General features: G+C 39.5%; 1 protein-coding gene across 3 annotated transcripts in view; it reads left to right on the forward strand.

Annotated features, from left to right (window-relative positions):
* The window catches only part of NTRK2 (neurotrophic receptor tyrosine kinase 2), a 286,834-nt gene that overhangs the window by 21,266 nt on the left and 252,113 nt on the right, over nt 1-13,455 (forward strand). For all 3 annotated transcript variants that reach the window (XM_075931774.2, XM_075931775.2, XM_089779251.1), the window contains 3 exons: nt 7,600-7,674; nt 7,960-8,031; nt 13,102-13,170. In XM_075931774.2, coding sequence (XP_075787889.1) covers nt 7,600-7,674; nt 7,960-8,031; nt 13,102-13,170 — 216 coding nt within the window. The remainder of the gene's footprint in view (nt 1-7,599; nt 7,675-7,959; nt 8,032-13,101; nt 13,171-13,455) is intronic.

The raw sequence follows: 13,455 nt of genomic DNA on the forward strand, positions 1-13,455 counted from the left end.
GAATCGAATTAGGGATGTTAAATTGTAATTGACTAATTGAATACTCGATGCATTTTGCATCGACTATTCAATTAGTCTATAGGGCGCCTCTGCCCTTGAAGTGTAGAAACAGCCCTAGGGCTGTTGCTACACTTTAAAAGTGAAAGCGCCGCGTGGAGCCCAGGGTCAGCGGGGGGGAAGGGGCGAGGGACACTCCCCCGCTGATCCCAGGCTCTGTGCGGCACTGCCGCTTTGAAACGCTGCAGGGAGTCTGGGGCCAGCTGGGGTGTCTCCAGCAGGGGCGGATATAGGTCAGGGCGAGCGGGGAGGCCGCCTCGGGCCCCGTGCTTCAAGAAGCCCCGCGCATGCGCCATGGCGCCACCACGCATGCGCCATGGCAAAGGGGGGCCCCGCGAAATTGTGCTGCCCTGGGCCCCGCGAAATGGTCATCTGCCCCTGGTCTCCAGGCTGCACATGGCATTTCAAAGCAGCAGTGTTGCATGGAGCTTGGGGTCAGTGGGGGAGTTCCCCGCTGATCCTGAACTCCATAGGGTGCTACTGCTTTGAAACGCCGCTTGCAGCCTAAGGACACCCCAGGTGGCACCAGGCTACATGCAGCATTTCAAAGCAACAGCACCGTGTGGAACATGGTGTTTGGCCCCAGGCTCCATGTGGCTCTGCCACTTTGAAGTACTCCCTCCCTCCCCCCTTGCTGCCTCTTTCTGATAGAGGCAGCAAGTGTGGGGGGGGAGGGAGAAGGGGGAGAACTGACTAGTCAACTAGCCCGTCACATCCCTAAGTTGAATGTGCTTTTAATAGGCTGAAGGGGCACAGGTGTGGTTTACTCACAGGATGGGAACTCAGTGAGAAAAATATCCCAATGATAATAATTGCTTCATGTGTCCTGCATAATAACTGTGAAGCAAAGGGGGGGGGGGAAGTTGCCTACTGAGTTTGAACAAAATGACACAAGGACTGTCCGAAGAGCTCAGAGTGGCTGTGGCTCAGTAAGGCTGTGGAAGAGCACTTTAACAACAAACCACAGTAATGCGTCCCGGTTTACTGTGCTCTACTTGAACCTATCGTATGGGGGCCTTTTCGGAATTGAATGGTGCTTGGTGTACATCTACGAATGTAACATTGACAGTGCCATTTTAGTTTTATGGTGCTTTCTGTATATTTATGATTATTACGTTTGGCCCTCTGAGTTCTGTCACGGTGTGCATCAAAAAGTAAATGGTTTTTTTTTCAGTACTGCTAGGCACCCAGAAGCTTATATTGAGAACTAATAAAGATGAATTATTTTCCAAAGAATAGATTTATATTAAGTAATGAAAACACTTGAAAAAATTCAGCTCAAGTTAAAGCAAAGACCTTAACACCTTAATATATTTCTGGAAATGGAAGGAACATTCATGTGTGTGTTAGCTACTCATACGACAACTGTGATTCTCACAGATCAGTGCATGTGATGCTGTGGCTTTCCTTAATGTTCCCTGGTCTGGCATGGCAGGGATGGGGATGCAGCCCCTGGTGCTTCCTGGATTGTTGAGGGGGTGTAGGAAGGAATACAATGGAGTTATCCATAGACTGCATAGGGAGGTGAGCCTATGTATCGAGTCTGTAGGTCCACAAGAGTCTAGAGCATCTAAAGAAGCCTCATTATATCTTGGTGCTTCTCCCTCTCCTCTTCCTCATAGGACTCCTGAGCCTTTCACTTCTACACTCATTCCTTCTCCATACAGTCTGCAATGTTAATCTCCCAGGCTCTCTCTTCAGATTTTGAGGCAGCACTGGCTTGCAGGATCTCTCAGAACATGTTATCTCAAGTCCCTCGCCATCTGCCTCAAGTGTGCTAGGGGTATGGAAAGGGAACCCCCTCAAGGCTGCAACAGCAGCAGCAGCTACAGATAACACATATAAAACTATTCTTGTCAATACAGTTACAACAGAAAGTTTCAGGAGTTATCCGTGTGAGTCTGTATCTGCAAACGCAAGAAGGAGTCCAGTGGCACCTTAAAGACTAGCACATTTATTTGTGCAGAAGCTTTCCTGGGTAAAAACCACTTTGTCAGATGCACCTCCTCGTTGTTACAACAGAGAGTAAAAGTTAAGATTCAGAACTCCTTTCCCTTGCTCCCCTAAAGTTTTAAACAAGACATGCCGATTTACACTTCTGTTTCAGAATGCTTGTGCACGGCACCTGACATAGCAAATGTTGCCCACCAGGGATGAGAGATACAAGGAGCTGAATTTGCTTGATTGGATCTTTGGTTGGGAGCTGCAGTAAATAGCACGGGCTTCAGGGAAGTGCTGGCCACGGCTTCTCGCAGCTTTGATTGGTTGGGAACACAGAATCACAGCCACTGGAAAAGCTGTATGGGACCAGGCCTTTGGACAGTCAACATCAGCAAAATGTCTTGCAGCTTGCCATCAGATTACCCTGATGCACCAAAAGCCAAAGGTTGCCAACACCTGCTTTAGGGTTTTGTACCGATGCCTATTGCACCAGCAGATAAACAAGGGTGGCCATGGCAGTGGGCTTCTTTGAGCGTCTGTCTCATCTCTCTTTCCACTGAGGGTTGTTTCTCAAGAACTGGGGTGGTTAGTATGGTGAATTTTAATTCTGTTAACACTGCTGTCAACCAAATAAATACTTTGGAGCAGGCTCAGTCCTTCATATTTATAAAGGAACTGCTGTCTGTCTGTCTATGTATTTTAACTTAAGACAAGTGTCATGATATGGGAGCATTTTCTAGGTATTACATCTAATTAGGAGTCTGATCCTGCACCTAGAGATTCCCTGTTTGAGTAGGAGTTGCATTATTGAAACATGTATTTGAAACTTGACAGTTTTGGTGGATCGTACAAATATTTTCTTCATATTCAATCCATGTGCATTCACACCTCTGGAGTCTTGCTTTTGAGACTTCACTTCAAAGGAACTCAAAATGCAACTCATTTGAAAGTGCCTGGTTTCATCTCGTATGTCACATTTGCACGTCACGTGATTTTCATGCATACCCATAAATCAGACCAGGTTTGCTGAAATGGTTCATAAATGTCAGCAAATCTTGTGATGAACCTTTACTGACATTTGAGTTTGTAACAAAATAGGACATTGGGGAGCTTTGTGTGGTTTACCATTTCATACATCTCGAGTGCAAAAGCAATCTTCTAATGCAGACTAGACACATATTTGACTTGTCAATCTACAATGAGGTTCATCAAGTCTAATTCAAGGTCTAGAGTGCTCTGCTGTTCTCCCAAAAGGACTGGATGAAAAGAAATAACCCGTGGTAAAAGTTCTCCTGAAGCCTAGAAACTCGCGAATGACTTGTTCACTAGGGAATGTTTATTCATGTTGTTTTCAAAACCTTCCCTCCTCAGTATGACCCAAAGTTTGTGTTTTTTTATTTTTTCAGCTTTTAGACTTAGGAAAGGAATATGAAAATATAACATTAGAAAATTAAGAATGAATCCTTTTTTTCTGACCTGGTTAAATGCAAAAGAATCAAAATGGTTTTAAATTCTGTGAGCATGAAAATAATATATTTTTCATGAAAGAATAAAAAAAGTATTGTTTGCATGCTCACGTAATTTAGACATGCTTCAGTTGATTTTCTGCATTTTTCCCCAAATATTTCACCTTTGTGTTGAGCAGGAGCTTGTTACATTCTGGTTCAAAAACAAAATCTTTGAGAAAGTTACAAGTCTTTGATCATAGGATTTAAAATGGGCTTGCAATAGTGAAATATAAGTATGTGATGTTATGCAATTTGAATCGTGTTGAGACAAACAACTTAATGTGGATTGAAATATGAAATCAGTCTGAAATGCAATTCTGAATGTCTTTATCGGAATTAATAGGCCTCATAATGGCCACAGGGAGATGAAATTAGAGGTCTGGAAGCAACTATTGTTAACTGATGAATCATTCCAGTAGGAGAGAAATCTGGTTGTAGTATGTTCCAAGGAATTGTGTTGCTGACTGTTTAGGATTCAGTTTGGAGCTGTAATTGGTATATGTGTTCTGATTGGTTAATATCTTTCAAAACCTCAATATTGTTGTAATATGCTGTGGTACACAATGGTAGCTTCTGACTTATCACATGACTTCAGCCAATCATAGAGTACGGGTATTTTTCTCGTATGCTGCACTGATAAATGTTCAATTAAGAGAAAGGATGAGTATTTTTAAGGGCTGGCAAGTACATTACATTTCTCAACATCGCCCACTGACTTTCAGAGCTTTTAGGAGTATTAATATATGATGATAAGTAGCATCAAGGTAGAGCAGTTGTGAAGATGGTAAAAATAGTCTTCAGTCAAATAAGAGCTTTTATTTCAAACCTCTCTGTGACTTAAACAAAGGATTTATCTTATAGACTTCCCCTCCTAGTATATGTGCTACCGTAGCCATATCTCTTTCTCTCATCTATGAAATAGATTTGAAGATTTAATCAAATAAAATGTTAAGCAAAAGATAAAATAGGCAGTAAGAGGACACAACGTTTTTATGGTTAGCTTCAACAGCCCATTCTGCCTCTCTTGCCCCTGAACTGAGTAGCAGGTTGTGATGATTTGAGCCATTGTTATTCTTGCTCTGTCAAAGCAGTGAGTTTTGCTGCTGCTAAGCTGTGTGTCAGCTGTCTGGCACAGCAGCTCATCTGCCTTGACAGCAAACTCTTCAGGTCTCTCCCACTCTTATCTTGCCCTTGAAGGTAACAGTCAGTGAAGGCCAATTCTCCAAATTCCCTCTCATTGGACACTCACAGAATTTATTAATTTTGCTGCCTCCAAAGAGACAGAGCACACGATAACCTGTTAGGTTATCTGAAGACTTATATTTCTCTTCAATTTAACAGCACTGAGAAATGCTCTTGTAATAAACAAGACTAAGTTTTATTAACAAACAGAGGTGTAAATAATTTCAAATAAGTGAGAAAGAGAGATAGAAGGTTACAAAGAAAACAAAACGTGCCTTCTAGTATCTAAAACTTAACTTTAGCAAGTTACAATTTTTGTCTAAGCAAGATTCTCATCTATATTCAGTTCTCAGAGATTTCAATCCCCTGGGTTAAAACAGGCCCCTACACAGGAATTTCTGTGTGGGGGTGCTTTTTTTGTAAATGTGGACCGCAAGGGTGTGAATGCATCCCCTATGGTCCTCCAAGTAAGCGGGAAAATCAGCCCCAGCTTTCCCTTGGTTGGCCAGAACATAGAGGAGGGAGGCTCAGGCAGCACTGTTCCTGCCTTCCCTGGGCTGTCTGGAACATGCTTATTTGGGAGACCATAGAGAGGTGCTTTCCCACCCGTTAGCACACACACCCCACCCCGCGGATGGGCCTGGTTGAAAGACTCACTTTTCTCAGTTTTCAAGGTCTTGTTTTCCTCTCAGCTGATGGATTGTCATTTCCCCCACAGCTGACGGATGGTCATTTCCCCCACTTGCTACTTTGATGGCTTTGGATACCTTATATGTAAATGTACTCCTATTGTTTCTGGTCTCACTTTGCTCGGTTTACATTGGAGACAGTCAAGCAGGTGAAACAACATTAATTTGTCTGGGGCAGGCTGGGGTTATGCACTGGTTGCCACTCCTATTTTAAGAACATATTTTCCAACACATATCTGTTATTCTTTAAACACCACCCTACAAATATCCCACAAAAACAGTAGTGACCAGAAAGCTATCTGTTTTCATATGAAACCTTACATGCTGCCTTTTAGATACAGATCATGACAACAGTGTGTTGAAGCAATGAGTGTATCAAATCTGAGTAAAGGTATAGTGTAAAGGTATGAGTAAAGGTATAGTGTGCCCTCTGCCAGTTGGCACTGGGGGGCTTGCAAGGTCTCACAGATAGAGGAAGATTCTAAATGACATCCCCTCTCCTGCTTGAGTGAATGGGAATGGGAACATAAGAGTGGCCATACTGGGTCAGACCAAAGATCTATCTGGCCCAGTATCCTGTCTGCTGACTGGCCAATGCCAACTGCCCCAGAGGGAATGAACAGAACAGGTAAATATCAAGCAATCCATCTTCTATGGCTCATTTCCAGCTTCTGCCAAACTGGGTTGGGACCCAATTCCTGCCTATCCTGGTATCCTCCATGAATTTATCTTGCTCTTTTTTTAATCCTGTTATAGTCTTGGACTTCGCAACATCCTCTGGCAAGGAACTCCATAGGTTGACTGTGCATTGCCTGAAAAAGTACTTCCTTTTGGTTACTTTAAACCTGTTGCCTATTCATTTCATTTGATAACCCCTAGTGCTCATGTTATGGGAAGGAATAAGTAACTCTTATTTATTCACTTTTTCCATAGCAGTCATGATTTTATAAACATCTAACATTTCCTCCCTTAGTTGTCTCTTTTCCAAGCTGAAAAGTCCAAGTCTTATTAGTCTCTCCTCATATCAGATCAGGAAGATCAAACTGATGACTCTCAAATGGGAGGATTTTATTATCCATCATCTTTAATATGTTATTTCATTGTTTTTGGATTGGCCTTTAATGAGTTCCGCGAGTTTAAATCAGATTGGCTTATAAAATCCATGGAATAATAAGATTTTTTTATTATTAGTTCACAATGGCTTTAGTGTGCTACACTTATCCCAAAAAATCCTGCAGAGCCATCACTGTCATTTGATACTCATATCAGCTACACTGGTGACACATAAAGAGATGCCTGGGGTATAGTAGGGTTGTCTGATGCTTTTGATCTATCATGATCCTTTCTCCTTCTGGGGAGCTATATTCAGCTGGGGCTCATTTTATGCATAATACAACCAAGAATGATTACTTAGTTTTGTTTTTTGATTGTACTGTAGTATGGAATAAATACATCTCCAGCTAAATAGGATAGGCAGGGATAAAAACAGTTTAATGAATGATGATTTTAAATGTATGCAGTATTAACAAACTAGGGCCCGACTCTCCATTTGTGTACAATTTACATCAAGTGAGGGGCAGGCCTTTTTGTTGTGCAAAAGTAATGAGCTAGGAAAGAGCAGGTTTCAGTGAAAGTGGCATTATAAAGAAATTTTATGTATCACCTGATGAGTGTAGAGATCCCCCTCTCTGTGTATGATGTTTTTCCCTGAGTAAAAATTAAATGTTCAGGCGGCCAATTAAATACTTGGGAAGAAATATTTTACCTTGCAGACACAAGCACTACAAGTGCATGTAGACTGAAGCTGTTCAGGAATCTTCATAATCTTTTACATTTCTCCTATAAACAATGCCGGGGACAATTTAAATAACAGAGAGAAGTACTGGAGCTGCTCTCTTCACTTGTCTATTAACTTCGATTTTTATCTGCTTTGGTTTAACTATCCAATCTTTAGATACTTACTGATGCTCTGTCTCCCACCTCCCTCAATTTTTCTTCCCTTCCCCCTACTCTTCCCCTCTCCTATTTATATCGGGTGTGCAGATCCCAAACTCATAACTCTGGTCATCTGAAGAAGTGCCCATGAAAGCTCATGATACCATCTATGTGTTTTGTTAGTCTATAAAGTGCTATCAGACCATTTATTTTTTTTCTGTAATAGACTAACTTGGCTACCCCCTGAAGTTTCTTCACTTGCTGTTTCTGTTTTGTTTTTTCTATAGTTACATTGCAAACCAGCGGAAGTTAGAAAGTATCAATAACAATGAAGTTGGACTTTATGTTGGACTGAAAAATCTGTGAGTATCTGACCATACTATCTTTGTTTAACATTCATATTTTTAGTTTTTCTTACAGTAGGATCTATAGACCCAGTCAGTGAAAAGGGCCTAATTGTACTGGATGCAGTACAAACATGAATTTAAAAATATAGTTGTTGTCCCAAAGAGGTTACAATTTAATTAATTATAATGATCTAGGTTAATTGTAATCCCAAATCTTATTCTAATCATTATTACTATTTATCAATCCACTTTATTTTAACTGACCAACACTAATGATTTTAACATTATATGTTTTCACAGAACCGTGGTGGATTCAGGTTTAAAGTTTGTGTCCCGTCAGGCATTTCTGAAAAACACCAACCTGCAGTACATGTGAGTCAGAAAAACTCATGTTTTATAGGTCAGAAATGCCCAGACCTTGTTACTTCTGATCGCTTTCCTTTCTCGTTTTCCTGGTATAAAGTGTTTTAAATAGAGGCACATAAGGATCTTTCGTTAATAACTTTGGCATGAAAGTGGAAAGTATTATAAGCAAGGGGGAAGAGGGCAGCCTGTTAATTTTGTTGTGCTGGATCATTTCCCTTTGGACCTGGCAAAGGATGAGTAGTCCAAAGTCCTCACTGAAAACAACTCAGAAACATAATCAGCTCAGTTTATTTTTTGTTGGTTTGATTACATCTCGTTGAAGCAGATAGTTGCCATTCATTTTTGACTTGTGTACACACTGTGTTAATCTGCACAGAAGAGGTCTGAATTCTAGTTCACATCAGCATATCATGCACTAACTAATCCATGTAGATTCTGCTATTGTACACTAAAAGTTCCCTGGAATGTAATCATGTCTGGGACCAAGTTAACAGACACAAACGGTCTTTTAGCATGTGCCAGCAGACCAATTTGAGTGTGATATAGTGGTGAGCAGAATTTACACTCCCATAGGGTACATCTAGACTATAAGCCTCTTTTGAAAGAGGCTTTTTTGAAAGATTCTTTTGAAAAAGCCTCTTTCAAAAGAGAGCGTCTAGACTGCAACCACTTCTTTCGAAAAAGCGAGCTGATTTTTTGAAAGAGAGCACCCAGGAAATCTGGAGGCTCTCTTTCGAAAAAGCCCTGTTTTCATTCAAAAACTCCTTTTTTCAAAAGAGAACTTTCGAAAAAAGGCATTCTTCCTCATAAAATGAGGTTTACCGCGGTCAAAAAACCCGCTGCGTTCTTTCGATTTAATTTTGAAAGAACGCGGCGGCAGTCTAGATGAAGGGGAAGTTTTTCGGAAAAAGACTACTTTTTTTGAAAAAACCCTGGTGTCTAGACACACCTCTAGTGCAGACCTATATATACATAGTGTAGACAACACCATTAAGAAACGTAGTGCTGAACTCACTCCTCCTTCTCACATTTAGGATTGTGGTCCCAGTTCTACAAGGTGCTGAAATTTTCATCAGGGCTTAGAATATTCCATGAACTCTAGTTCAACAAAGCATTCAAAAGTAAGTGCTTAAGTCCATCACTATTCAGCAAAGCTCTTAAACACCTTCTTAACTTTAAACGTGTATGAGTGAATCAGTAAGGCTATGTCTACATTGCACTGTAGTTTGAAATAAGATATGCAATTTGAACTATGCAAATTGCGCATCTTATTTCGATTTTATTTTGAAAAAGCTTATTTCACAGACAGTGCCAAATTTTGAAATAACCCGCTATTCCGAAACGTCCTTCACTCCTCATGGAAAGAGGTTTACAGGGACGTCGGAATAGCGAGCCCGAAATAACGGGTTTGCTGTGAAGACGTGGGATCGCTATTTCGGGATATGCTGGTATCCTGAAAGAGCATTGCAGTGTATATGTAGCCTGAGAGCCAAGCACAGGCATTAAATTAAGCAGGAGATTGATTGAGTGCTTTGTGTAATAGTGATAAATAGCTGAATTGGGCTATGACTGAATGCTGTTAAACTATAATAAATTCCTTTCTGCACTTTTGCTTTCCAAGAAAAAATATGTTATAGGAGGATAAAATGAATAGTAATTTAAGAACAAAATTCATGTGATATTTCAATTTGCTGGCAGCAGTAGTAGTCTGTTATCTCTTATGTTGTCCAACTATGAGAGAGCAAATGTAACACATATTTTACAGGCATGTTAAATTATTTCATCTAGTCATTAATGTAACAAATTGCTTTGATCCGAGCTCATACCCATGCAAAGCCACATAAAATCATATAAAGTAAGAGCTATTCGCTGGATATATACTTGCTTTTCCTGTGACAATTGGTCTTTTACAAGTTGGATTAATAATATTGACAAATGTGTAAAAAGCTTACCTAAGACTAAAAAAGATTAGACGCTTCGGGGGTAGCCGAGTTAGTCTGTACAGTTTGTTGTCGTTGTTTTTAAAAAGATTAGTTAGTGTCACTTGTTATAGTTACAATAGCTGAGCCAATGTGACAGCAATTAGCATGAAAATAGTTCTGCCTATGTCTCCACTTGTGTTTTCTGTAGAAAAATTAATTTGTGTGTTCTTTTCATGATTAATGAAAAAAAATTAAAAATTCTCCACAAGCCTATTGCTTCAATGCCTGGGACCACTGAAATTTGGTGACAAAGCTTCTACTGACGTCCCTGGGACTAGGATGCACCCTGAAATGGACAATAAAAATTCTGAAAAACTGAAATCAGTCCCATTTAATGCACAGTAACCTCAGCAACAGAATAAGGAAAATCTGACATTTCATTTGAAAGCAAATTGGAGCTTGTGCAGGTTTTTTTTTTACAAACAAACATTCTTATGAAGATTAATATTAATTGTGTGAACTTTAATTTTGCCACTCAAATATTATGGCTGTAATCCTTTCACTGGTGAATTTTCTGAATGCAGTTATAAGACTTCATTAAAAATAAATACCGTATTCTTACAGCATAAACAATAATAGCATATAATAATATCAGATGCTAAGGAATCTATTAACACTGAATTCTTTAAATGCTTTTTGGCATTAACTTCTTTCCAGGCCAAACCTCTGTAGCCAAAATGCCTTTCTACAATTGATGTATGATGATTAAGGTTCAGTAATAATGTAAACAACAGAAAGTGAAATGCTCCAATAGATATCATTTAAATGTAATTAATAGCCTGGTTAGTTTAATTCTGGTATTCTCATTGACCTTAGACTCAAATTACTCAACAATCACCTTTAAAAGCTATTAAATAGTACTGTTTTAGCAATCCTGTAATTTATAATCTCAGCAGCAGCTAACAATATTTTTAATAGACCTGTTTAATGCACTTATTTTATATTATATTAATACCTTTAACTGTAGGAAAAAAGGTCACCAGTAGTGAATATTTCCTAAAACATTAAAAAGCCATTGTCATGTACCAAGAATGTACATAACTGCCTGCATTTTATATATATTCAAATCTACCTTGGTATTTTTAGTGTGCTGTTACTGCAGTATCTGACTTGATTAGATTAAGAAAAGAGACCTAGGTTATCTATATGTTATCTAATACCAACCGAACTATAGCCTGTTCCCTTTGTGTAAATACAGTTTAACACCATTTATCTCTTTATAGCTGGTTGAGATTGGCCTCAGGCTCCTTGCTAGAGTTGACCTTGAACAGCTAAATTGAGGTTAATGTTCATAGGAGACTGGTGCCTGCCGGGAGTGGGGGACGGACAAGGGGGTGCAAGATGCAGGGAGGGCCATTCAGAGGAACAGGAAGGGCACAAGGGGAGCACCCCATTTAGCAATTAGAGTTTTGGTAGATGCACCTTTCAAGGGCTACCATGAATCACTCATGTTAATGGTAGAGCCCTGTAAATCTGTAGATATCCGTTTTATATTCATGGGTGTCTGCATCCACGGATATGGATGTGGATATCTGTGGCTCATTTTAGCAGATACCGATACAGATGTGGATACTCATTTTATATCTAGAGCCCTCCGAATCAGTGGATATCTGCTTTATATCTATGGGTATGAGCATCTGTGGATGTGGATGTGGGTGTAGATATCTGTGGCTTATTTTTACAGATATGGATGTGAATGATGATGCAAATTTTGTATCTGTGCAGGTTTCTACTAACTTGTGTCTGCACTAAGGAGAAGTTTGTGGTTAGGTTGGGATTAGCAGAGACATGTTTAGTAACAGGGAGCTGATCTGATTTTTTTGAATCACAGTGTAAATGTGCAGTACAAGATTTTGTGTGTGGTTTTGTGATCGAATAAGAAATGGATCTGAAGTAGAGTGCACGAAGCTGGTTTAAAACCACTTTTGCCTTCTTGGCCTCATCTTCCCTTCACTTCACAAGCACTTGTCCAACTTGTCTGTAGCTCAGGACAACTTGGCTACAGCTCAGGATCTAGGCCCTTAACTTTAAGTTAACAACGTCTTATGTGTGTATATGCTTATTACTGTGTATGCTTGCCTTTATTATTTTTTACTATGATATTAAACTGGGAAGGTAATTTATAATTACCCTTGAATTTGTTTATGAATCTAGTCTTCATAACAAGCTTCAGAGGGGTGGCCGAGTTAGTCTGTAACAGAAAAAACTTAAAAAAACAACCAATAGACTAGTAGCACCTTAAAGACTAACAAAACGTGTAGATGGTATCATGAGCTTTTGTGGGCACAACCCACTTCTTCAGATGACTGGAGTATTAGAAGTCCAGATCCAAGAATAAATAAGGGAAGGAGGGGGAGAGAGAGAAAAAAAGAGAAAAGGAGGGGAAAAGAAAAAAAAAGAGAGAGCTAGTGAGTAGATGGTTCAAATAGTTACAACAGGCTGATAATAACAATTAGCTCCGTCATTGTTTGGTTAGTTGGTTGGTTAAGTCATTAGGATATGGAAGGTAGCGTGTGAGACAGCCGATGTCCTCATTTATACCATTTGCATAAAAATTAAACTTGTAAATGAAGTTAACTTATGAACAAGGACATCCGCTGGCTCGCACACTACCTTCCACATCCTAATGACTTAACCAACCAACCAATGGAGGTGCTAATTGTTCTTATCAGCCTCTTGTAACTATTTGAACTATCTACTCACTGTCTCTCTCTTCATTTTTTTCTCCTTTCCCCCTCCTTTTCTCTCTTTTTTTCCTCTCCCCCTCCTTCCCTTATTTATTCTTGGATCTGGACTTCTAATACTCTAGTCATCTGAAGAAGTGGGTTGCGGCCACGAAAGCTCATGATACCATGTACATGTTTTGTTAGTCTTTAAGGTGCTACTAGTCTATTTGTTGTTATTAAGTTTTTTCTTTATAACAAGGTTCTGGTTGGATTAGGAATCTTCAAAGCCATATTGGAATAAATGGAATAAAATCCACAGATTTTCTTGGGGTTTAAATTGGGTTCAATTTTCAAAACAACACCTTTTCTATATTTTGGTTATGAAAACTAGAAATAGTAATAAAATTTAATGTTCTGTTTTCTCTCAGTAATTTCTCCAGAAACAAGCTCTCAAGTTTGTATAAGAAGACTTTCCGCCATCTGAATTTGTCTGATCTGTAAGTAGTGAGGCTTTTTTTAAATGAAGATTGTTTATGTTTTGGAAATAGAATAGCACTCTGAGAGCTTTTAGGGTGCCATTGACCACAGTGGAGCCAGAATTTATCCCATATCTTTAGGGAAAGTAAGCAGCTTTTGGATGATGACATTGTTTTAAACAGATATTAATTTAACGCAGTACCAGAGCAAAACACCATGGTATTTGCTTTCTCTCCAATGCAACATAAATTAATCTGTGAATAAAACTTGCATTTCCTTGTCAGCTTTAAAATGTTGTATTATGA

The sequence above is a fragment of the Pelodiscus sinensis genome, chromosome 6, assembly GCF_052426305.1.
Source record: "Pelodiscus sinensis isolate ZL-2025 chromosome 6, ASM5242630v1, whole genome shotgun sequence".
In the NCBI taxonomy this organism is placed as follows: Eukaryota; Metazoa; Chordata; order Testudines; family Trionychidae; genus Pelodiscus; species Pelodiscus sinensis.